Consider the following 27812-nt stretch of genomic DNA (forward strand, 5'->3'; position numbering starts at 1 on the left):
TTACATTCCAGATGCTCCATTGTTCTCTGATGTAGGTGGTTCTGCTGTGGAGGAGGGCGGGGCGTCATGTGTGTGGACTGGACTAGAGCCCACAAGGTTGTTTTGTCTGGACCCAGCTGGGTGTCCATAGCCCAGCAGCAGCTTAAGACTAGAACCAGGACTACAAATCCCAGTGTGCATCAGAGGGCTGACGACAGTATGGAGCTGAGACTGCCCCATCGGTGTAAGGGAGGTGTGGATCGGCGTAGGGATTCCGGAGTGTGGTCTCAAGAGTTCGGAGGTCACCGGAAAACTAAGGGATGGGTGGGACCGACTGAGGTTGCCATGGGAGTAAATGGGATGTGAAGGGCTTGGGGTTGCCACTGAGCCACCAAAACCGATTGGCTGCATCAGTCCAGAGCTGCAGAGGCTGAGACCCAGTCGGGTAGGTGCCGGCTGGGCATGTTGCTGGCTCATACAGGGAGAATTCTGTGTTGTCCTGGAGGTCTGGAAGGGACTCTGCTGGGTGTCCGCTCCAAGCCCCGCAGCTTTGTCCCTGTCCGAGTAGCAAGAGGAGTGTGGGCAGGGGGCCTGCGGACTGTTGGGTGGGTGCTGGCTAGCCGTCTCTCCTTCCTGGCCCACCACAGACGCCCTGACCTGGGCAGTGTTTCCACCACAGCCCCACACATTCCTGTGGGCCAGGCTATCCCTGGTCAAAGAGTCGGGGTGAACACATGCGGAACCAGTGGGCATGTTCACTGGCATCCGGGGATGCCAGTCGGGAGCTGTGGCAGCCAGGGTGCTGCTCACCGAGGGAGTGGGCACCACTTGGAGTCCCAAGGAAGGAAAGGAGGACAGGGACGAGTGGAAGTGCGGCAGGGTGACATGGGTCTGGAGGAAGTGCATCATCTCATGGAGCTCCTTAGTCAAATTTGACACCTCCTGATTCATATGACTTATCTGGAACAGGAGGAATAAAGCCATCAAGTTATGAACAAGTGTGCATGCTGACATCTGTGTGTTCATATAGGTCTACTTGATACAAGCCCTCATGAATAGCTACCTCTTTGTTGAGTTGGTTGACACTCTGTCTGACATCCTCAGTTTCCAGGAGCAGGTTGGCACTCACCTGGTAAGGGTCTGGGGATGGAAGTCAGAGCAGGAAGATTTGACATAGTCAGTTCATCAGCAAAAAGATTGATAATAAACTCAGTCAGCATTACAAGTTCTATTACACATACACGATATATATATATATATATATGCACTATTTATTATGACTGAATATTTAGGTTTTGTCAACAATTTCTATTCAGCAACTTTTCGTTGATGATTCCCGGGACACCGACACCAGGGCACATGGTTTTGGTATTTGGCAGACACTTTTGTCCAAAGCGACTTACAGGATATGAACACTACATTAGTTGAAACAAATTTATGAATTGCAAATTTAAGAACCACCTGGCTCGACACCCCCATTTACAAGGCGAGAGATAGAAAGATGAAGCACAAGCAGGGCTATCACCCACTCACAAATTGACACACACACACACACACACACACACACACACACACATTACCTATGCATTGCATGAGTAGGGAATGGAGTAGGATGGAGAGAAATTGAAAAGCTTGATTTATTATCTGTGGATAGAACATGCAGGACTGAGTGACGGTCATATGATGTACTAGATATTATGCATGTAGTTGTATTGCTAATCTCACCTTTGACTCCTGTGTTGGTAGAGCCTACAGACTGCTCCATATTGAAGTGAAAAGCTCTCTCATTATCCTCAATGCCATCAACAACTCTGTTTGGAGCGTAAAGTCAGCAGTGAACACAATGGGTTCCAATTATTATCCAGGCTGGTTATGAGACCGCACACACATTCTTACAGCACATTATACAACTCACTATGCCAAAGGCTTTGCCACACAAAATGCAACGATTCAAGGGTATTCAATCAATACCATTAAGTTCATTCCTATAGGTCTTTAGGTCAAATATAGCTGTTGCCATACTCTCATCAGCAAAGGAGGCTAAATATGCCCTATTATATAAACATTGAAAATACTAAAAATATCTATGTAAGCATCTATTAACAGGAAGTCTGGATGTCTTTATGACAACATGCTTGGTTTGTTCTGTGTTTGTATCGCACCTGGGGCTCAGGTCCAGTGGGCTCACACAGGTCAGGGATGGGATGAGCAGTTTAGCTGGCCTATGGCAGTAGCTGCTGTTGGTGGTGTGGGTGGGCCCATGGTTGGGGGACAGCTCCTCTTTGGCTGGCTGTGGGGAGGGGCTTCGGCCTCGGAAGCCCTGAGTGGGCGAGCGGCAGAGGCGGAGCATGTTGATGTGGCGTAGCTCCTCCCCCAACATGGTGGTCAGGGAGGACTGTCGGCAGGGGCTTCCCAAACTGGAGTGCAGGGGCGGTCGGCCAGGGGAGGATGAGAAACTAGTGTCCTTGATGAGGTCATCCTCTTCCTCAGACTTAATGATAAAGGGGAGCTTTGAGTCCCTGGACAGTGACGACTCTGCACGATCCTTTAAAAACATAGTGGACGAGAGAAGAGAAAGAGAAGAGATGTTTGCTTGTGGAGTGAAGAGAGAAGGATAAGCTGGCTGAGATCCACTGATGTGTCCTTCAGAACCCAGACGCGCAGCATTTATTTCCAAAAGATTCAAATGGCAATGGAAAAAAAAAATGTAGGCAGACAGACAGACAGACAAATAAAGACAGACAGACTGACGGACATGCACACACACACACACACACACACACACACACACACACACACACACACACACACACACACACACACACACACACACACAGATAATTAAGTTCCGAGTTTCCCATGACAGCGAGAGGACAGCAAGTATGATACACCAGCAGACTGACTGTCCTGTAGATGAATGTGGGTTTCCTGTGGGGCAGGTGGCACAGCTGGTTGTGAGCTGTTGTTATGCTCGTAATTGTCTGTGTGTGACTGAGGGGTCAGTCTGAATACTAATTTCCATTTTTCTCTTTCCAGATTGGCTCTGTGCTCACTCTGGGTGCAGATACGGACTGTTCCCAGCCCACCTTCCCAGAATCACAGTCAGCATGTTACATAAGCTGTTCTGTCTCAGTGCTTTTCATGTTGGGATGAAAGACGAGGACAGCACACACAGCGTGCAAACACATTCATTTTGTGACGTGTGTGTGTGTGTGTGTGTGTGTGTGTGTGTGCGTGTGTGTTTTTTGACTGGGTTTATTGAGGCAGTTAGTACCTGTGAAAGTCGAGGAGAGCGAGAGAACCTCGTCATACCCTACAAATGAAAACCAGAAAACAGAAGAGGATTTACTAAGAGGTGTGCAACTGTGCATATGTGTGTCTGTGTGTGTGTGTGTGTGTGTGAAGGGGACAGAAATTGATGTGACACATGAGCTCTTCATTTTTTGGTCAAGGAGTTCTTCAAACTCTGCACCCAATTTCTTTCCCCAGTCATGACTCACACAAAAAAAACCACTCAGTCCATCAGCGGCCACATTACACACTACAGGCCAGAGAGAGTGGTGACTGCCCACACAGCCAGCGAGGTGTACCTCTCTCAGGTTGTACGTCAGGTTGTCGTGAATGTCTGAGGTGAAGCGGTGGCTGTACTCCGGGTACAGCTCCAGCACCTCCTGCAGAGCTCGAATGCTGATGTACTGCAGGTCGCAGTAGGTGAGCGCCTTCACGTCTGCGTTCGTTTTGATCACCTGGTCCTGCCCAGGGATGTCTGCGCCGATCAGATCTCCCTTACCTGGACATGAAACACACAGAGAGAGAGTGTCTCATCACAAATCACATGAAACACACAGAGAGAGAGTGTCTCATCACAAATCACATGAAACACACAGAGAGAGAGTGTCTCATCACAAATCACAGTTACAAAAAAGATTAGCACACTCAACATAACCATGTTAGCACAATAATACTGTAATACAGTAATACATATCTACAACTACCAACTCTAATTTTGCCAAACCTTTGTTTCTGGCACCTATGAAGAAGTCCAAGCCCAAGTTATTTGGCATGTACACAACCCGCCACTGACCTAATATGGCAAGCACCATTCCATCCTTCAGCACCTCGAGCGACCCTGAGCAGACGAAGTGCTGAGCATGGAGCGCGTCACCATGGCGAATGAGGTACTCTCCGGGGGCGCAGAAGGATGTCTTGATGTGGAGCGAGAGGGAGCGCAAGCACCCCCTGCTGGCTGAGGAGAAGAGCGGCAGCTGCAGGATGTCCTTGTTCAGGTGCATGGCGATGTCGGCGCGCAGCTCATCCGGGAAGTCATGCAGCAGCTGCACAGAACCAAACAAGCTTTATTGATCAAAGCAGATCTGTGAGAACCAGTCGACCAATCATGCACCAACTTGGTAGCCTGGAAAATCCAGACCCTGGTAATCTAGAAAGATTAAGGGTCTGGCCACGAACAATGTAATGACCCAATTCGAGGGGCGGCACCAAGCATGCATTTGAAAATCTCACTGCACGCAATTGGATAATGTTTACTGACCTCCAATGTTGCAGCGCTGTCGTCATCAGTTTAGCTTGCCTCTGGCCCGCCTATATCAGATACGCCGATTTGATTGGTTCCCCGGGATGCAAGGGGTAAAAGTAACGTGCATCATTGCTCATTGCCAGAGTGTCTGGCAGAGATAATTCCATTGGGCTCTCGCGAGAACTCTGGATTTCCAGGGTACCAACTTGGAACAACAATGGGAAATTCACTACTCAAGATTGAGCATGGTGAACCAATCAAGAGCCTATCCATGGTACACTAAATCAAGCTTTCAGGAGGATACCAAGGATAAAGCTCATCAAGTCAAAGGACAAAAGATGTACAAAAATTAGGTCATTACTTTTCTGGAGTAATGGCATTTTAATTAGTCCCAAAAAGTCATCCTGACTCATAACTTCACAGGAATGTGCTGCTCTCTTTTTAAACGTTTATCAGCACACCGCACTGATCTAATGGAAAACTTTCCCAAATCACATGGTGCTGCATGTTTACACAAAAAATGGCTGAGTGCCAACAACTTATTAGGGGGCGTTAAATTCAGAGAGTTCCTGTGAACTGTCTTGTTGAGAGTGTGTTGAGCGTGGGCTCACATTTGTGTGTGTGTGTCCATGTGTGTATGATCGTGACTGTGTTTTTATCAGTGCATAAATCTAGCTGGTGTTAAATGGGGGTGTGGGTGAATGAGTCCACCCTCTGCGGCTTTGCTGTCGCTGAACCACTTATTAGCTGCAGCTCTTTTTACTGGGCCAAATGGCCACCATCATCATCATCATCAAAAACAAAGGCTTTTTTCACTCTGTATGGAGATGCTAGCAATTTTCTGGAAAAGGTGTACATGACACAGACTTCAAATTCTATTTTTGGGTTATTAGACGCCTACATAATTTCTACATCTGCAGCAGTGCGGCCCGTGACCACCCACACACATAATATTTTTATATGCCGGAGAATAAGTTTGCCTGTTTTTTTGTTTGTTTGTAAGCCATTTCAGCCAGTTTAAGAGACAATACAGGAATCATACATATGGTATTCTTCATGTGCCCTGCTGTGCAATATATATGGATCCACAAAACCATGCAAGTCCTGCATTGGGTCCTCAAACTTGGATTCTTAAATGAATAGTCCCGGTCCTTGATTATGATTGGTAGAATCATGTTCGATGCCATCAAAAAAAACGCAACCCTTCACAATGACTGCATTTCATTCCATATTAATGCGCCATGAATTGATACAAAAGTTGGAGTTGCTGAGTCTCATCGTTGCTTGGCAACCTTTCTGACAGAAGAAATATATTTCTAAGTGGAAGAATCTATGAATAAATCATTACATTTGTTGTTGTGCTGTTATTTTATGAAATCTTGTCAGGTATATGTAGCAACCATTTTAGAAAGGCAATAGGCTCCATCATGCTGTGCCCTTTAGCTGTTCTAAAATCTCTGGAACCTGCAGCCTTGCGGGCTAAAAGCTTCATTGTGCTCTCAAACTTAAAAGTGCAAATCTAGAGATCAGATTATTATGGGATATGCTGAGAATGTTCCCAAGTGTAATGGTATTGCTTATTAAGGGTGTACTGTATAACCAATACTGATTTAGTCAAGTGCAATTCTAGAGATCAGATTATTATGGGATATGCTGAGAATGTTCCCAAATGTAATAGTAGTGCTTATTAAGGGTGTATAACCAATACTGACTTAGTCAAGAAACTTCTTTATGAAGAAACCAACCGCTACTTGCAGCAGCAAGGTAAAAGTGAGACACATTGATTGTTCCATTTCCACCCTGCAGCCCCTTCCCACCCTTCCTTCAAGCCACCATGTTGGTCAGCTTTGAGTCATTACCCCCAAATAAGGCAATCCTGGCTGTTTCCAGGGGAGTAGGGCAGATCCGGTGGAATCATTAGGGAGGCTGTTTTTATACCTCGTTGGCATTGATTCCATTGTTGACGGACCAGGTGGCCTGGAAGTACTCGAGCATGCGCTGCTTGAGCTGTTGAGGCAGCCGGTGCACGCGGATGAAGTCCTTCAGGTCCTTCATGCGCGTGTGGTACTGCGAGCGCCGTGAGTACATGCGCTGGATGATGGCCGTCACGTTCCCAAACACCACCGCATGCATCAGAGCTGCCAGAAAGAGATGGAGAGAGGGGGGTGGGGGGCGGGGGGTATTATTATGGTTCCTAATCATCTCTTTCTGTATCTCACCTCATGGTGTCAATTGGGAAGTCCATACAAGTCTCGACATGATTGATTTTATGGTGACAAGGATTTTTGTTTCCCAGTAGTTCCTATAGTCCCTGTTATTTCTTAAGAGCCATATGAGTGTCCGTGTGTGTGTGTCTGGTGTGTGTGTGTGTGTGTGTGTGTGTGTGTGTGTGTGTGTGTGTGTGTGTGTGTGTGTGTGTGTGTGTGTGTGTGTGAGTGTGTGTGTGTGTGTGTGCGTGTGAGTGTATGTGTGACTCTGTCAGGCTCACCCCCAATCAACATGGTGCAAATGGAGAAGACCTTCTCGGCGTCTGTGTTGGCACACACGTTGCCAAAGCCCACGCTGGTCAGACTGCTCAGAGTAAAGTAGAGCGAGGCAATGTAGGCGCTCTGCATTGATGGACCCCCCGTGGTGCCATTAGTGTATGGGGACTCCAAACGCTTCCCCAACTCCTGCAGCCAGCCTAGCAGACAACAGGGCACGGACACAGACAGAACATGAATAGATCATACACATCTATCTGTTTATCTATTTACTGTACATGTCTAGTTTTCTTTATGAATGACACATACAGTACGTAGCATACAGGGCTGTTATACACAGACCGGGAACAGACCCACGCACATGTGCATGCACACACACAGTGGCACATTAAAAACATACCTATATCCCAGGTTAGTGGGTCATTGCTCTCTAGCTGCTTGTAGCCGATGACGTACCACACGCAGGCCAGCCAGTGGGCCAGCAGGGCAAAGACACACATGAGCAGGGTCAGCACCACAGAGCTGTACTGGGAGTAGCGGTCAAGCTTCTGGAGCAGACGCAGCAGACGCAGCAAACGCACCGTCTTCAGGAGGTGCACCAAAGACGTCTGCAACACACACACACACACACACAAACACGCAGACACACACACAGACACACACACACACATTCACACACACACTCACACACACACACACAAACACAACAATCCCCCACAAAAAAGGTCTCTAGACATGTTCCATAGGCACTGACATACAGTATTCTACAAAGCAAGACAAATAAATGCACTCACAAACATAGAAATCTACTCCAAAATTGGTAGAACAATTATATTAAAACGTTTATCAAGAGCTAAACCTCAGGCATATACATTTGAATAGACTGAATTACACATAAAGAGAGAGAGAGAGGGGGGGGGGGGGTCAGAAGAGTTCCTATAGTGCCTGCAGTTTTTCTGTCCATTTTTATGCTACAGTGGCTCTTTACAATGAAAATAAGTGATGTTTTCAGAAACAGAAGTGGACTTCAGCGCCTGTAGCCGATATAAGTGAATTCATTCACCACCATTGCCTCAGGAAAGAACACTTTCACTACAGCGAAAAAGGGAAACAGTGTGTGTGTGTGTGTGTGTGTGTACACTTGCTGTGTGTAATTAAAAGAGAACGAGTGCAAAAGGGAGATTGAATGAAAAACAGATCTCTGCTCTTTCCTCTAAAAACAGGACTCCATCGGTCCATAGATAATGGTGTTCTAAGTATATAAGTATAAGTATAAGTATATATACTCTTTTGATCCCGTGAGGGACATTTGGTCTCTGCATTTATCCCAATCCGTGAATTAGTGAAACACACTCAGCGAACACACAGTGAGGTGAAGCACACACTAATCCCGACGCAGTGAGCTGCCTGCAACAACAGCGGCGCTCGGGGAGCAGTGAGGGGTTAGGTCAAGGCACTTCAGCCACTTCCTACTGGTCGGGGTTCGAACCGGCAACCCTCCGGTTACCAGTCTGAAGCGCTAACCAGTAGGCCACGGCTGCCCTGGTTAGCACTGCACTGTGCAGTTCTGGAAGAAAAAAAATCTAACCACTTTCTTTCTAATTTCCATTCTTCAATCTATCTGTCTGTCTTTCTTTTTTCTCCTTTTCTTTTTCCCACTCTTTCTCTCTCACATACACGCACTTCCCACAAAAGCACACAAACATAAAAGCAGTGACACTCTGAAGATCAAACTTACAACAGTGATGTTCAGAGCATAGAGCAGGTCAAACGGTAGGGCAGCGATGACGTCCAGGATGAACCAGGTGGCTAAATAATGCAGGCAGATGGAGCGGGCGTCGTAGACCACCTGACCGGACTGACTCACATAGGTGGTGCGAAAGTTCAGCACAATGTCTGTGGAGGCAGAGAAGCAACCTAATCAGTCTCTCACTCATTAGGACAGTGGGCCTAATGGGTCGTTAGATCGACTAAGTCAGTTCCACAGCTCGTTCTTATCTGACATATTGAACAGCTAAACTGACCTCTTCAGTTGTTTTTGTGTGGCTTATCTCAATATGAAGGGGTTATTGACCCACTTCAATCAAGAAGTAATTATTGATCCACCCCCACCATCAATTACCCTTAACATTAGAGAATGCAGGAAAGGTATGAGGAAAAAGTGAAGACAAGATTCATTTCTGCAATGCATTACTCATGTATCATGACTTCACTGTTAGAGATAAAAGTGCTTTTTATAAAATGGATTGTGTGAACGTAACATGTATCTGAACTATATTGTTTAATCTATGTCATGTACTGTAAAAGCCATCTATTACATGTTGATTCAGAGAGTGTTTCCTAACTTCTTAAGTAGTTACGAAAGCTCACTGTCCTCTACCTCTTTGACACCATGGCACAAGACAAAATTGTGGGATGGACCATCCAGTGCAGCACAGTGTTGCCTATGTTTAATCATTTGTACAATGCATTGTTATTCTTATGGTTATTCTTGGAGTTCTTGGGAGGAAGTGGAGGGTCTGTTCAGGGGGCTTTGCTCCACTGGCAGACAGCTGGGTTGCTAAGATTAAATAGTGTTGGTGCCATTGGCACCTCCGGAGCTGAGGAAAGTGCCACTTCTCTCATGTAGGTCACACATTTAATCTGAGACCAAGTGAAGAAGGAAATTGGGAAACTGGAGAGAATGAGATCCTAATAAAAAAAAAAATCCTCAATGCCGACATGTGGCGCACTGCCATATTAAAGCTGCATATATGCGATTACACACAATTTTGTCAAATTTAGTTTAAAAAGCTGTCTGTCCTGCATGTGTGGTCAACCACTGTTCATCCACAGTCCTGGTTCTGTACATCTGAATATTACAAAGTGGCTTGGACCAAGCTACTGGTCCAGCTTATCAACACCTTGCTTCAGATGACATTTTTCTCTATATTGTCCATATAATTATACTATAACTGCTATATTACTGTGCTTACATTTTTCTCTTATATTGTCCATATCTAATACTGGTCGCTAGACTTTAACTCTGCACTGTTGCACTGTTGGACTTATACATCCTTAATACATTCATGTGGATCCTTGTTTTAGTATCTTCAGTATCTTTTACTGTTCTTTTTAGTCATGTGGATTTGTTATTTTATCATCCTGTTTATGTTGTTGTGTGTGGTGTCTTAAGCTACTGGGACCTTGAATTTCTCCTTGGGGATCAATAAAGTATCTATCTATCTATCTATCTATCTATCTATCTATCTATCTATATCTCAATTGTCTGTTGTGCTCAAATATCAACAACCGTGGGCACGGATGCAGTGGGCAGTGATACAGAAAAGTAATGTGTTTTTTCTACCTTCCCCTTTTCTGCCTATCTTTCTTTTCTCATTCTTTCTTTCTTTCTTTCTTTCTTTCTTTCTTTCTTTCTTTCTTGTTCTTTACTCCTTCGCACTCTCCACACACACACCTTCACATAATCACCTAGTATGAAGAGCAACTCCACAGCAATGTCACTGACTATGGTGCTCCGGGAAGTGGAATCACAGTCGTCGTTGCCATGGTCACTGTCTTCAGGCGTTGAGAAGCACACATTGTACGGTACAGTCACGGCCACATAGAAGGTGGCGAAGAGGATCAGCCAGTCCCACAACGCCTTGCTCAGGCTGTAGTGTAGCAGGATAAAACGTGATTTCTTCACTGAAGCCACCTTGTACTCTGGAAGGGATGGTCCGCGGAACACATTCTTGAAAGGATTCATGGAGAAGATTGTAAATAAGAGGGAAAAAGGCTAGACAATAATATTACATTGTGGTTGTGGTTAAGCTATGTGACAGTTACAGTCTTTTGTGTGCAATGCACATATTTAGCTTGGCCTGTTCATGCAGTATACCACAAGAACTCACATATTCATATTCACCTTCATACTCCCTCTCTGACACTCTGACATACTCCTTCTCACTCACTCACTCACTCACTCACTCACTCCCTCCCTCAGACATTAGCACTAATTAGTGCACTCACTAATTCATTACTCTATCTTTACGGATCAGTACAAGGCGTATTCTGACGCCCGTACTCCACCTCATACCAGTGAGCTTCCACTCAACAGGAGGAGCTGGGAGGAGAAGGCTGCATGGGGGAACAATTAGCATGGCCACACCAAGATGAAGTGAAGACGTGTAACCTGGTAACTGACACATCTAACAACACCTTCGCAAGACAAAGTGCAAATAAGCTGTCTTAAAACAGCCCCTGCAGCATATGTAACCATTGGCAACCAGTTCCTCACTGTGCTAACAGCCATCACTAAGTCTAGAGGGAAGAAAGCTATAGGGAAGAGAATCTGAGCAGCAGACATCTTACTGCAGGTGTCAGCTGATGGTGTCATCTCTCTGAAGCTCATTAAATTTTAAAGGTTGGGCCAATTTCAAAAGGCACCATAGAAGACCCCTGTTAAAAGACATTTTTTTAACACATGACCTTTCAAAAAAAACACTGACTAGCAGCCTTTTCCTGCATCCTCATGTGACTTCACTAAGAGTATTTCCTGGCAATTGGAACAATGCCCGAGAATACAGAACAGTGCCATTTCAAAGGTGTTGTGAAGAAGCAATGAGGTAATTGACCAGAGGGAATGTCTGTGGTGGTTCAGATGCAAGCAAACGAACCACTCATTCCATCTCTGCATACTACTTCTACGATGCCCTTGATGCACTGCAACACCCACCAACACAATAAACCACCAACGTAATAAAAATCTGCACAAAATCAGCACATTTTAAACGTAATATTACTGCCAACGTAATAATTTCCCACCAACGTTTGCAGGAAGTTATTACGTTGGTGGGAAGATTAACAAAAATATTACATTAACTTCCCACCAATGTAATAAATCACTGATTTAGTGATATTATATCGGTTTTATCAGTTGTAAGGGTAAAGTTGTCAAAAATTGTCACCATCTAAACCATCTCATGATCATAAAACGTTGCAAAAATGAAAAAGCTAAAATCAGGATCATTATAAGACCCTCTGAATACATACCAAGTTTCGTGGAATTCCGTTTATGGGGGGCCATATCAGCTACACACGTGTGCACACACACACACACACACACACACACACACACACACACTAATGCATGCACACACACAAGCAAGCACACACACGCACACACACACATGCACAGACACACACACACACACACACACACACACACACACACACACACACACACACACACACACACACACACACACACACACACACACACAGACACACACACACACACACACATAAACACACACACACACATAAACACACACACACACACACACACACACACACACACACACACACACACACACACACACACACACACACACACACACAGTAACCTACACATGCATGCATGCACATATTTATTAATTTGACAGCTTAGTGATCAATAGGCCACTCATTTAAAGAAGCAATCAACACATCAAAGAAAAACGTCTAATTTTCTAAAGTCATCTAAGTTATCGGATAGGCCTTGCGCCCACACGACCCCGGCATTTTAGGAGTCCGTAACCGATCTTTTTTGAAACCGGGTTCCAAAGTGTTTTTTTTTTTAACCTTCCCACCAACGTAATAACTTCCTAACGTTGGTGGGAAATTGAGTTATTACATTGGCAGTAGGCAACAGTTATTACGTTGGTGGGAAATGATTACGTTGGCAGGATTATTACGTTTAAAATGTGCTGATTTTGTGCAGATTTTTATTACGTTGGTGGTTTATTACGTTGGTGGGAAGTTATTACGTTGGTGGGTGTTACAATGCACATTTAGCATTCTGGGCTTATTTAGGATTGCTTGTGTAAGTATTGCCTGTTGAAGGACAATTCTTATTTGTTATTCTCTGCATCTTCTGTTAAACTCTTTTAAATATTCAAAGATGAATAAAGAAACACAATGGCACAAATGTCAGACTTCTGCGTTCTTAAAATCTGCAAAATGATCAACACATCTTTGGCTCCTTCAATACCTCCACCCAGATAGAAATACAGCATGAATTGTACATTTGGCTAAATCAATCTGACCAAAACTTAATCCTGCAATTACACCTGTCAGAGTCCAGAAATCAATCATCTAATGGAGGCCTCCGGCCACTTAACTTGGACAAAGCACATGTTTTCTGCAGATGCTGCTGCCAAGCTGAACCAATTCACAGTTCATTAAATTTCCAGCTCTTGCCTGCAGTTACATAACCCCATCATTATTTTTCACAAAGATCTGGCAAAATTGTCACTCATTTCTACAAGCTAGTTTTCAGTCAATTTCAATTATTTCAATTAATTCAATTTATTGATATTTATAGTGTGATATCACCATGACCATGGTCTCAAGACACTTCAACAACATGCACAGTTAGGAGTAGGAGTATACCCCTAATAACATAAAAATAATAAAAACACACATTGATTTGTACAGTAAATAAAACAAAGCATTGTAAAACAAATAAAAAACCTAGATAAAACAATAAATAGACATAAATATAGTAAATAAATAAAAGCAATAATCACATCAGGTCAATGGACAAGGGGATCAGGTAGCTGATGACTGATCATAGTGTTGAGAGAAAAGATATGTTTTCAGTCTAGATTTAAAAATGTCCACAGAACCAGCCTCTACGTATAGTGGAAGGCTATTCCAGAGAGTGGGTGCCCGGAAAGCAAAGGATCTATGCCCTGCTGATTTCTTCTTTATGTGTGGAACAGTCAAAAGGCCAGCACTCATGGAACGCAATTTGCATGCTGGTACATATGGCTTAAGAAGCTCACTTAGATAAGCAGGGGCAAGATTGTTTATGGCCTTGTAAGTAAGAAGAAGGATTTTAAAATCAGCTCTAGCTTGTATAGGTAGCCAGTGAAGAGCAGCTAAAACAGGTGTAATGTGACTACATTTCTTAACTCTCATTAAGACTCTGGCTGCTGTATTTTGGACAAGCTGAAGGCTCCGTGTCGTGCTTGCTGGAAGGCCAGAGAAAAGGGTATTACAGTAATCTAACCTTGATGACACAAAAGCATGAACCAGTGTTTCAGCATCACGGAGTAATAGCATGGGTCTAATCTTTGCAATATTGCCTAGATGGTAGTATGCAGTTCTAGTGACAGCTTTAACATGGGGCTGAAAAGTTAGGTTAGAGTCAAATATAACACCAAGGTTTTTAACAGTTGAGCTCTCTAAGATTGCACAGTCATCAATTTCCACTGACAGTTCGTCGGGGAGCTTATAACTCTTCGTTGGTCTCACTATGAGTAGCTCAGTTTTGTCAGAGTTTAGCAGTAAGAAGTTCTTAGACATCCATTTCTTAATTCCAGACAGGCAAGTTTGTAGCTTAAGGATATTAGAGTGGTCATTGTGGTGTATAGGGACATATAATTGTGTGTCATCAGCGTAACAATGAAAGTTCACCTTGAACTGTCTAATTAGAGTGCCTAATGGCAGAATATAGGGAGAAGAGGATGGGGCCCAGAACTGACCCCTGTGGAACGCCGAAATTTACATCACACTGTTTGGATTTGGTGTTATTAAAAATTACACTCTGGGTTCTGTCTGATAAATAAGAATAAAACCAGGAGAGGACTGACCCTTTAAGTCCAATGAGGTTCTCAAGGCGGCTAAGGAGTATGCTGTGGTCAATAGTGTTGAAGGCTGCACTCAGGTCGAGAAGAAGCAGAAGAGATACTTGGCCAGCGTCACTTGCAAGTAATAAGTCACTCGTAACTCTGGTCAAAGCTGATTCTGTCGAGTGACCGGACCGGAATCCAGACTGAAATTTGTTTTGAGATAAATGGGTTGTAAGTTGCTCCACAACAGCCCTCTCCAGCACCTTAGACATAAAGGACAGGTTGGAGCCTGGTCTGTAGTTCTGCAGGACTTCAGGGTCCATATTTGGCTTTTTAAGTAGTGGTTTGATAACAGCAGACTTGAATGCCAGAGGTACAATGCCAAGTGTGAGTGACTTATTAAAAAGGAGGAGGCAGGAGTTACTTAAAATAGGGAGCAGTTCTTCAAACAAAGTAGATGGTATTGGATCCAACTGGCAGGTTGTAGACTTTGATATTTTGACTAGTTTCATAAAAGCCTCAAAGGAGATAGATTCAAACTGCGAGAGAGTGCAACTGGGGGTGAGAGATAAACTTTGGTCCTCTGTATTCAGAACATCTGGAACTGTGACAATTTTGTCTCTAATCAAGTGGATTTTTGACATGAAAAAGGTCATTAAGTCGTCAGCGGTGAATTCTGTACTAGATACAGGAACATGTGGTCGTGTGAGTTGGCTGACAGTATTAAACAGGAACTGTGGGTTGTCTCTATTGGAATTTATAAGGTTCGAGAAATATGCTGTTCTTGCAGCGGAAAGAGAGTCTTTGTAGCTTTCTACAAAGCTAGTCTGCTAGTCTGGTTTCTCGCCATTTGCGCTCAAGTTTACGACAAGTCCTTTTTTGCGCTCGGATGTTGTCCGTATACCACGGCACTGATTTTGTACGAGTGCGTCTACGTAATGACATAGGAGCAGCATAGTCAAGCGCATGGGCCAAAGCAGTACTTATGCTGTCTGTCAGATTGTCCTAATTTGTGTAATGACTGCATAGAGTGATTATAAGTACTGCATTTCAAGGACAAGGGGATTGGTGTTTTTGAGATTTGTAGAGTTGATGGGTTTTGAGATAGCTGAAGCCCTTTTACATGTGCCTGTGACAACTCACATATCAAATTTGTTTTGGGAGGACCAACACACAGGCATTTTTGGCCATTAGATTTTGAACATTTGTGTTGCAGTTTCTAATGACAGTTGATGACTTACATTTGCTAGCTTTCCTTTGTTCTTGCTGGTGAAGTGGCTGGTGAGCTGACACAGGACGGTCCTCCCACGTTCACGTGCCCGGCTGAGGGGCGAGCTGCCAGCCTTCATGCTCTGACACTCGTCCTCAGATATACTTGCTGAAAAGTAAAAAAGAAACATCCTATGAGATTCCTTATTCTAAGATACACTATATTGCCAAAAGTATTGGGTCACCTGCCTTGACCCGCATATGAACTTAAGTGATATCCTATTCTTAATCCATAGGGTTTAATATGATTCTGAGAAATAGCACCCTTTGCAGCTATAGCAGCTTCAACTCTTCTGGGAAGGAAAAGGGTGGACTGACGTCATAATAAGCCCTATGGATTAAGAATGGGATGTCACTTAAGTTCATATGCGAGTCAAGGCAGGTGACCCAATACTTTTGGCAATATAGTGTATCTTTGTTCAGTAGAAAGATCTGAAATCTAACATAGAAACACATTTATTAATTTGACAAGATTTATGACATACGAGTGTGCTTTTAAAGTGCAACAAAAAAATACAACCTTCTAAATGTTGTTATTGTAGTAAAAAGTAGTAAAAGTAACAGAGACTATTTCCAACATGAAGTTACTCATTGCTTTCTGTTGATATAATTTCCATAGAGCCCAGGATTAGAATCATAAAGGATTTCAGATATAGTATGGATCTAGAAATCTAGGAAATGTCAGCATGTGTGTGAGGTACAGTCGTGCCAGGGTTGTGGTGTGCATCTCCTTACCATCTCTATGGCTACTGTGATGAGTATTCCCATATGAGTCACTGATGTCCTTGAAGGAAAACAGGAAGAGAACCACTTCTCCTTTCTCATTCTTTATTGGCACTATGTCCAAGAGACACCAGAATGGGCTTCCTGACGGAACATGCAGAAAAAGACTTTTAGGATGTGCTCAAAATGTCTAACACAATTAGCCGATCACCACTAACAACCTCTAAATAACAAGTCTCTCATTCAAAGTGGCACTCACACAAAGAAAGTAAGACCATCACCCACATAATATACTCACAAGGGGAATCAGCTTTAATTTGGGAGGTAGCCTAGTCCTCCCAAGCCCAACACACATATGGACATTTCTGGCTGCCACTATGTGCAGTGCGTCAGCTTCGCACAGAATGACTAACCTAAATGAGGGTTCTAATATTAGGGCTTTGGTGGGCAGCCATACCAGTTTGTTCTCACTAAGGGCAGGACCATATAACCATATCAGAATATCGTATCAGGTGTATCGTATCAGGTGCTTGTGATATACCATGATGCCAGAGATATCTGAATTGCAGTAGAGATTCCTCAACCCATTTGGCTTGAGTTACTACTAACTACTTGACTTCTCGTGCTGGGAAGCTACTTATCAAATGTATGAGGAAAAAAAGAAGAAACTCACAGGGAGAAAATGGCAGACAGTACAAGGGCTTAGTGTACTTTGTTGTATTTGAAATAAATACATAATTCCTGTTTTTGCCTTTTAGGAGTACTTGTTGTCTTCAGTTAGACACATATTACCTACAGTATCTGTTAGATACATAAAGTGATAGATTATATTATTTTCTGTATCAGGAATTGCAGATTTCTCTGTATATTGTGATACTATTGTTATCATGAGGGCAATGTATCATGACAACATCGTATCACCAGGTACTCTGGCACCCTCATTCTCACCGGTCTTCCTGTAGAAGCGGACCTCGGCCTGGTACTCTCGCTGGCCCTCCAGAATCTTCTCCAGCTGCTGGGTGACCCGCTCGCTGGTCTCTGGCCCGTACAGGAAGTGGCACTTGCATGTCTTCTGCATGACCTCTGTCCGCCCGAACCCCGTGAGCTCGCAGAAGCCATCGGAGCAGTACACGATGGGGTATCCACGGCAACCCTGTGCATTTCCCAACAGGAAGTTGCTGTCTAGAAGCCCCAGTAGAGATAAATTAATATACAAAACAAATAAAGAAATGTATTAAGAATTTTAACATATAAGAAGAAGATATAGAAGAATCAGCATTTATCTTTAGTTAATTGTAGCCTTTGTGTCAGTTGTAAAAATGTTTGTTGAAATTGTCTACCAGTAATTCAAATCAGAAGCTATGGAAATCAGACTAACCCCCTCCTCAATTAACCAAGTAGAATGGGGTGAGGCTTGTTATTTGCTTTTTCAGCAGACAACCTGCAGAAAAATACTTCACAACACAGGCTACAGTATGCATCAAATAAATGCAGTAGTTGTGTTGGCTCCTAAATCTAATGTGCCTGCACTATGCAAACACTGCCTGCCATCCATTGCTGATATAACAGCAGACTGAACTGCCATTCCTGTGCTGCTGGCTGCCAGTACACAGTTGCATTCAGGTTCTCCCCTGTGGTAATTATCTCCTCGTCTGACATACTGGCATCCGTGGAACACAAGGTAAAAATGTCACTGTTACTTTTATTTTTTTTCTGCCTCTTTCTTTACCTCTTCGGCAAGCATGTATCTCACCTCCCTGACACGTTTTTTTTTTTTCAATCTCCGCCTGCTTGCTTTTGTTCCTCCTACGCGTTCATTGCTTGTCCCAATTTAGAGGTTCTCTCCCACTCCTTTTGCCCTTTCTCCTCTATATGAATAATAGGCAATGGCTCATAATGGCAATTCATTAAAGTTTAAACGTTGTGGTGACTCTGTGGAATAAATCTGTTTTTTTTCATGTAATTTCAGACTATGCATCAGGCCGAATGGAATTTGTCTGTATCATGCAGATGAACTGAATGATACAGACAAAGTACAGACCAAGTATGCATATCCATCAACTAGTTTTGATAGAATCTTTGGGGGACAGAAAATAAAAAAATGTGACAGAATGACCTTTACATTGTTTCACAAGCACTTACATAAATTGAGATACTGCCCATTACTTTAAAGCCCTGAACATGTTTTCACTCTTAAGACATTTCAATTACCAATGACAAAAAATGGCCATGTAAGAATCGTTTGTGAATCATTAAACTCACAGCCTTTGTAATTCTTTATTCAGACATTTTTCAAAAGAATGTGTTTGACTGACGATCGTTCAGCCTTGCATCCTTGAAAGCCTTAGCTTTCTAAAAACCAGTACCACCACAAAAGTGCTTGTGTTCTTTCTTGTCTTCTTTGGTGTTAATGGCTCTGAAGGCTAATGAATGAATTAATTAAATAATGAATTAATTATTAACTTTATTTTTCACCATACCAGCAGTACAATGAAAATTTGTGTGACTCTCTTTGGAGCTGTGCACAATAAACAGCGTTGGGAAGTAACTGAATACATGTATTTGGGATTACGTATTCAGAATACAAAATATGAGTGACTGTATTTAGTTATAGTTACATTTTCAATGAGTGGTATTCAGAATACAGTTACTTTGGCCATTTTAAGAGGTTACTTTTAGAATCCTTCTCATATGAATTTCTGGGCTTTTTGAACTGAAATTCTAATATTTCTATGAGATGATCTTGTGCCAAAATGTATAGTGTTTCAGTTTATCCTATAAAGTTAAGTTGTGGGTTTTTGCTGACATTACCTGTGGGTCTTAAAAACTGAAATAACAGCTTGATTCACACTTGATAAAATGTAAAATAGCGCTTATGTAATCCAAGTATTTAGAATACGGTACTTAGATAGAGTAATGTAACGGAATACGTTACAAATTACATTTTAAGGCATGTATCCTGTATTATGTAACTGATTACATTTAAAAGTATTCTTCCCAACACTGACAATAAATAGAATAAAATAGAATAAAATACATAAATTAGATTAAGAATCACCATCAGGGTAGCCTTAGACTACCAGCAATTTATAAGCCTCTAATTTCATTTGTCTGTGAGGTGGGGAGTAATGGATACCATCGGCTTTCGAGTAAAAACTGTTCCCGAGTCTGTTTTTGATTTTATTACTCTGACCCTTGTGTCGGATGGCAGAGGTTCGAACAGAGAGTGTCCAGGGTGAGTGCAGTCTTTGTATATACTGTGTGCTTTCTTCCTGATCCTGTTGGCATACATTGAGTCCAGTCTTAGGAGGTCCATGCCCACAGTGCGCTGTGCCACCTTCACCACTCGGTTTAGGTCATGTCTCTCAGCAGCAGTGTAGGTGCCAGATTGTGGCCCCGTGTGTGAGGATGGATTCAACTGTAGAAGTTCAACAGCAGGGGAGGTTGACCTGCTTCAGCTTTCTCAGAAAAAGTCTTTGCTGGTTCTTTTCACAAGCTGATCGGTGTTGGCAGTCCATGTCAGCTGTTTGGAGATGGTGACACAGAGGAACTTCAAGGATTCCACAATCTCCACGGTCTCCCTGTATGTGGAGTGGAGAGTAGTCCTTGACCTTTGACCTTCTGTAGTCTATGACCAGTTCTTTTGTCTTTGATGTGTTGAGTACTAGGTCGTTATTTTTGCACAACACAATCAGATGGTCCACCTCTCGTCTGTAGTCAGTCTCGTCCCCACTGGAGATCAGGCCGACAATGGTGGTATCATCCGCAAATTTAATTGGCGAATTTGATGGACAGATTGGGGTGCAGTCATATGTGAAAATGTGTGTAGAGCATGGGGCTTAATTGTGGGGTTCCTGTGCTTAGTGTAAGGTTGGAGGAGGTATGCTTGCCAATTCTGACGCTCTCTGGCCAGTTCGTCAGGAAGTCCAAAATCCATGCACACAGAGAGGAGCTGATGCCCAGGGGGTTTAGTTCGCAGACCACCTTGTGAGGAATGATCCTGTTGAAAGTGGAACTGAAGTCCACGAATAACATCCTCACATAGCTGTCGGGCTCATCTAGGTGGGTCAATGCTCTGTGGAGTGCTGTTGAAATGTTATCCTCTGTTGAACGTTGAACGGTTTGACTAGTAGGCCAACTGGTGGTAATGGATTTATTGATGAACTTTCAATGGTCATTCCTCTCATTAAGGCTTTGCTTATAGCAAAGTCTGTGACCGATTTCAATAAATGTGTCCTTGTAAATGTAAAGTGCTTTGTTTGCTTAAAGTGTAACTCTGGCGAAAACTTGCCCCAGGGTCTTTTTCTGCATTAAAACACATCAAATAAGCGGAGACAGTATTTTTCGTTGATCAACCACTACGGAGCTTGCCCCGGTATAAGCTATAGCCCCAAATCGCAAATAATAGATTAGCTATGAGCAAAGCGGTGAGCAAACACTTCCCATATAGCATTTTTTAACCAGTAATATTGTTCAAAACAGCACCAAACCTCGTCAGTAGCTTGCTCAGGGTCCCTACACATAAAACAAAGCACCAACAACGTAGTAAACGAACCCGGAGTTTATTACAGAAGACTGTTAAGAACACCTAAAAACAGAAGACTGTTAAGAACACTTGTTAAGAACTGTGCCCCTACCAGCTCCTCCAACCCAGTATTGCAAGGATTCCGTACTGTTATGTTTGGTTAATTTATTATTCGTGCTGGGGTCCATTTTCGCCAGAGTTACACTTTAAGTGTCCTCTAAAATACAATTTAGTTCATTTAGTGTAAATGTAATGTTTTAGGCTTCATTAGGCTACTGAGAGACAGCTTTGGTGCTGCCATGACAACTCACACTGACCATTCTGACAGGGTGCCAAAGGGGTTAAAGTTCCTCTAGATACAGTGCATTTGTGCATATACTGTAGAATGTCTATGTGTCCTCATCTATGTGTGTAGCCTATGGGAGAGTGTTTGTGTTCACGCTGCTGAAGCTTAAAGGAGAATTCCGGTGTGATATTGACCTAAAGTGTGTTGAAACATGATACCGAGTGTGAATGTATGTCTCATAGCCCATCTCGGCTTGTCCCCTCGGCATCGGGCTAGCCATGCAAATAAATCACGGTTTTACACCATTTACGAGGCTCAATGTATCTCCACACTTCATTGGTAGACTTCCGAGGGCCCTGACATTTAAAACGAGACATTGAGCCTCGTAAATGGTGTAAAACAGTGATTTATTTGCATGGCTAGCCCGATGCCGAAGCACCACCATTGAAAAAGCTGTTGGTAGCATCGGCTAACTAGCGCCAGATTTTGGAGTGCAGGGGACAAGCCGAGATGGGCTATGAGACATACGTTCACACTCGGTATCATGTTTCAACAAACTTTAGGTCAATATCACACCGGAATTCTCCTTTAAGGTCATGATGGTGTGGGAGAAGACTGGGCGAGTACATGCATTCTATTAGTGAGACACTTTTGATATGGTCCCTTTGACTAACCATTTTATGCATCATGTTACACCAAAAAACTCAGAGCAACAAGGAATTTAAAATATTGAGGTGTGACGTCAGTTTATATCATATTGCTTTTTGATATTTAGGATTTCTTCACTATCACTATTGAATTTATTAATGATCAACAAGCGTTAAACTTTGTATTCGCAAACTCTAAGCAGGTTTGAACATTTACTTTTATTGTGATAATATAAATAATTTAAATATCATGTTAAAGATTGCTAATAAAAGTAAGTAAATCAATAATTCACTATAATTCAACTAAAGTATTGCGGAACTTTGTATTTGGATCTGCTGGGCTGTAATATATGCAATACTCTATATATGCATAATATATAGCCGCCCGTGTGTGTGTTGTACTGTATGTGTATCTATGCATGTCTCAGAATGTGTATTTGCAACTGCAAATTAATTTTAAGGTGCACTGTATTACCAGCCTCTAGCTCATATCCTAAATATATCTAACCCATTTTGGTGTGTGTGATGTGTGTGTGTGATGCGTGTGTGTGTATGTGTGTGCTTTTCACAGCCTATCACTCCACTTCTTTCTTCTTCAGCTCCTCTAGAAGCATCTTCAGGTGTCAAAGAGAAAGTGGAGACACACACACACACACACACACACACACACACACACAGCCACAAGTGCTCACAATGCATAGTCGTAAACACACTGTGAACATTTGTTCACTAGGCCAACACGCAGACATGTGCCTATACTCACATGGCCATGTTTTCAAGTAGCATGCATCTGTTATATTACCAAACAGAGGCATTAAACATTCACTCACACAGTGCAGCTCTCTCCATTCAGTGACAAGTAGAGCTTTAATGTACCCCAGGTCTTGACAAACTCAAAAATGATGTAGTGTGAGAGGAAATGGCTGGGCAGGTGATAAAGGACTACAGGTGGGTGGCAGACTCGTGTCTGTCTCTATCTGTCTCTCTAGCGTTTTACTAAGAGAGGTCTGTGAATTGATGGAGTTCATTGTTCAGAGGGAGAAAGGCTTAGATTCTCTGTTTCACAACACACCACTTTGTTCCATTAAACGGCGACCCTGCAAGACCTCTTTGCAAACAACAGGACATTTCGAGGAACTCGCTCTGTCAAATCACAAATAGATAAGCACTATGAGTGGGGTTTAATAACCATCAGGTGATGCTTAGCTGATATGTTTCCTCTTATTTTCATCTTACTAATTGTTTGCATGCTGTGTTTCTGCTGATGTTCATTCATTCTCTCTCTCTCTCCCTTTGTGTGAGTGTGTGTGTTTGTGTGTACGTGTGTGTGCACCTATATGAGTCGGGAGTGTTATGGGCTTATTCTTTGTAATCTGAGACTCTAATGAGTTCAATAGCATCACTAAGGATCACTAGGATGAGGATAATAAGGATAAGGATTATTATCGGAATTGTTGCTCAGCAACTTTGAATTTGAACCATTATGCATTCTAAGCGCATTAAAGGTCCAGTATGTAGGAAATAATGGAAAATAAACTGTAACCATTCCAAAAATGAGCACCATATGTTGTCAGAGAGTAAGGAAACACGATGAATTGAAGTAATGGCTTATTTGACAACATTACTCTAACCCGTAAAACCCTGTAAAACCCATGAAAAAAAATGAGTTACGGGGCGGAATCTCTTGGAATTTTCGTTTATGTTTTGAACGATTAATTCTAGAATAGTGTATTAATAATGGGCTAGCGCATCCTCCTATTTGGGTTGCCAAATTAGCAAAGGCCAACTGTCAACAGCTGTCAGTTGTAGTCATGAACGCCTACGAGAGCCGAGAGGCAGGCAAATTTCCAAAATTAAAACAAGAAACAAATTAAGTGGACATCGGAGGAGCTTCCTGAGATGGTGACGTTTTCGTCAAACGAAGAATATCAAGTCTGACTCAGAGCTGGCCATATTTCTCCACAACAGGTAGCCTAGGCTAAACTTCATCTGCATCGCTAACTTCAGCTAAATATGTTACGTTGGTTAGAGAGGTATTTTTTGTTTTCACTGTTTCCGTAATGTGTAGCTGTCATGGTTGGAGAAACGTTAAAGCAGCTGCAGGTCAACTAACGTTAGCTAAGTCTTCATTACATCTGGCAACCCAGAAGAGGCTCGCGTCTGGTAGTCTTGAGAACGTTCACCAGTGTTTTATTTTTGCCCTACAGAACGTTCGGTAACAATCCTACAAATCGCACCTTTAATATAGAACGAAATGCAGTCTCAGCCGTGCTATATCGGGAAAATATACAACAGCATCGAACACGATTCAACCAATCATAATCAAGGATGCTAGGGGGAGCTTTGTAGAGAAAAAGCACTCAGGCTTGCCTGGTGTCCCTTTAAGGTTTTTTGTGTGTCTGTTAGCACAAAAGACTGAACAACACACAGTAAATCTCCATCACTACACCACAACAATACGGACAAAGGACAGTATTAATAGACACATGGAGAGTAAGGTGAGCCTTAGTCAAGAGCAGATACAAGAAGGATACATTCAGGGTTGCAAAGAGGCGGAAAATTTCCAGTAAATTTCCGGAAACTTTCCGGAAACTTACCATGGGAAGTTAAGCTGGAGAATTTTGGAAATATTCCAAATTGGACACTTTCATGGAATTAAAGGAAATTATTAGCCTGACGTAGTCATACTCAATTCTAGTCAGAATATGAGTCTGATACTGCTCCATTGGGACTTAATTATGGGGCGTGTTTCAACCGATACAGGGGGGGAATGCCTCTGCACTCAATTGGCTAGACCTAACCAATCAGAGCAACAAAATAGCTTACCGTGAGGTGTAGGAAGAAAACACACGAACCATCCTTCTCCTATATACCCTCCGTTTTTAAAAATAATTCTGTTGAACACTGATATGCTACAAACATGTTAAACAGCTGGGAAAGGCTGTCGCAAATCCCTCGAACAGGTGGTCAATCAGAGATTTCAAATGAACGAGGAAACATGTCGCAATGCAACAGCGCTGTTTTCCCTTGATGAAAGTGAACCCACGAGTTTTCCCACATCTCAACTTTGGCCAAAGTTTTCAGAAATAATTGTTTTCAGTGATACAACCTCATTAAATAATATTAATTTTCAATATGGGGTCTTAAAAGCCATGTATCCTTCTAGCCACAGCGTTTTTGTTTCAAACATAAGCCTAATATAAGCGTGCTCAGATGACATGATAGACCAGGCGCTGTTTCTCACCTGTCCATCATCGTAGGGCGAGCATACTTCCACCACAATGAAGCAATGCCAGACCGAACTTCCCGACCTTAAATGTTGTGGGCGGGACTAAGTTCGGAATGGCACCCAGGCTAGGAAATTATGGGAATTAATGGGAATTTACGGGAATTAACTGGGAATTTTGGGTAATTCATACAAACTGTTTCATATACAAACATTAACATTTTGTTTCGTAATAAGCAATATGATTTGTATGTTTGTATTTTCGCTTAGCTTAGCATACAAAGCTAGCTAGCATGCTAGCGAGAATCCCATTCTCTGCCTATGGTTTACTAGTGTGCTAAACTAGCAACACTGAACTGCCCAAGATACACCACACCACTCAATAACAAAATCCGATTGGTTGGAAAAAAAATTCCCCATGCATATGAACGCACTATAGGTTTCCTTTATGTCTAGCAGCCTATGCCGATTGCTGTGTGCATGTGATTGATTGTGCAGGGTAGAAATTTGACTGAAATAGCATTAAATCAGGTTGTTTTAACTAATATTAGACTGCAAGATGGGGTTTTGTCCACTACATTTAAGTCCCCTGTTATAGACTAACTTGCCATATTAAAAATTCCCATTTTATTCCCATTAATTCCCGTTTATTCCTGTTAATTCACATATTTTCCCATTAATTCCCATGGAAAGTTTCCAATTTTGAAAATTCCCGGAATTTTGCAACCCTATTCATGTGAGCCACATACAAAGGTGGAAATGTTTATGTATGAATATTTTGTAAAAAAAAAAAAAAAAAGTATGAATAAGATTTTGTGAAAAAAAGGTGCAATCATAATAATGCTGTATTGGAAAAATCACAAAATAAAACTGAAACCAATAAAGCCATCTTCCCCCTACAGAGCAACCCTTCCAAGACACTAAAGATGACAGCATATGACAATAATGCTCTTTCTAATACAACTGAGTGAGCTGCTTCACCTGACACTGAAGATAATCCATAGGGGTCCAGATGGTGATTTGGAGATGGGTAATGACAGGTAATATATAATGTGACCTTTCCTATATTTAGCCCATGACCTGTCAATAAAACACCCAGCTGCGCTTTCCAGAGTCCAAATGGAAATGTAATTGACAGCCATCTTTTTTTTTTCTTTTCAAATGACATATTGATTGAATGGATTATTGTATGTAAATATTCTTGCACATATATGTTTACATGTCCGAAACCTATTTTCACAAATGTACATGCTTTATATGTTATTATTTAAATAAGAGGTTATTATTTCAAAAGTAATTTTATATAATTTACTGTATCTAACTGATTTACTTAATTGTTTTATTAATGCCACCCTTGGTTGTAAACATTTGAGAAAATGTATTTAAATGTTTACATACAGTATTTACATAGCAAAACTAATATTATTATTATTATTATTATTATTATTATTAATAATAATAATAATAATAATAATAATAATAAGGGTTACACAATCTGGTCACAGTCTACTCACGGGTGCCGTCAAAACGCTTAGCAATGGCATCCAGGAAGGTGTTCTGTGGGGCAAGAAGCCCTTTCATGATTGGCATCTTTGCAAGTTCCACTTCTTTGACCGCACACTTACTGCATCACCTCATCAGAGAGAGGGAAAGGGTTTGCACTTTGCAGTTAGTTCAGTGGGGAAAAGGCACAGTGTCAGAGTCCACATCAAAGTAAAGTGATCCAAATTAGCATAGCTACTGAAAGAAATGAACAGAACACGGATAGCACAACCCAGCAGCGCATCATTCATATCATACTGCACAGGAAACAGCACAGAAGCACTCACTGTTCAACACAATGCGGTAAACTCCACCATATTTTATCACTGGTAATAGCATGACTCAAAACAGCATTTCTGATGTTGATAAGATCATTTAAGCATGCATGGCTTCCAGTAAAGCAAATAACTAAATTGCTACATTACATTTCAGATCTTAATAAATGTAACACAAGACAGTTGATAGTTCTGTTCGGCTAGGATACACTTCAATATAACAAGGGAACTTTGTCATAAATATGATTCTTTAATCGACATTGCTGGACTTATCTAAGAATAAAAAAATATATATATTTACCTTCAGTTTCTAAATGTCATTTCTGTTCACTGGAGCTGGCTGTGGTTTCAGCTCCATATCTTCTATACTTCATGTCAGATGTAGGTCTGAGTGTACAGTCTCAGTCTACAGGATGAGTCTGCAGTCTACAGATGTAGGTGAGTCCTTTTAAAACGGGCTTCACATCCAAAATAAACGAGCAGCTGTTGCCTTGTACAGTGCTTCACCTCAGCTCTTCAGTCAGGCGTGCATGTCAGTCAGTAGAGTTTGGCACCTCTCCTCTCCTCTCCTGTTCACTCCTCTACACTGCTGACGCTCCAGAAGGGAGGTCTGTGGTCTTCCCAGAAGACGCTTAGTTTCTCCACATGGCTCCGGAGAAGACCGCTGTGCTTCCAGTAAACTGTTGAATATTCATCTCAACTGTGTATGAAGCTCTTTCTCTTTG

At 42.3% G+C, this 27812-nt stretch overlaps 1 protein-coding gene across 1 annotated transcript; it reads right to left on the reverse strand.

Moving 5' to 3' along the window:
• kcnh4a (potassium voltage-gated channel, subfamily H (eag-related), member 4a) lies at window positions 1-26860 on the reverse strand. The gene is made up of 15 exons (XM_076266623.1): window positions 26785-26860; window positions 17535-17768; window positions 16599-16730; window positions 15836-15972; window positions 10468-10729; window positions 8735-8892; window positions 7397-7604; window positions 7002-7196; window positions 6452-6651; window positions 4064-4313; window positions 3570-3769; window positions 2142-2524; window positions 1705-1790; window positions 1043-1119; window positions 1-939 (listed from the first exon to the last, which is right to left on the reverse strand). The coding sequence occupies exons 1-15, from the start codon at window positions 26858-26860 to the stop codon at window positions 1-3; spliced, it is 3537 nt and encodes a 1178-aa protein (XP_076122738.1).
• Window positions 26861-27812: the final 952 nt, after the last annotated feature.

The sequence above is a fragment of the Alosa pseudoharengus genome, unplaced genomic scaffold, assembly GCF_046254945.1.
Source record: "Alosa pseudoharengus isolate Yale_2024_CS ecotype anadromous, Long Island Sound unplaced genomic scaffold, YU_APseudo_1.1 YU_APseudo_1.1_scf_4, whole genome shotgun sequence".
Taxonomy (NCBI): domain Eukaryota; kingdom Metazoa; phylum Chordata; class Actinopteri; order Clupeiformes; family Clupeidae; genus Alosa; species Alosa pseudoharengus.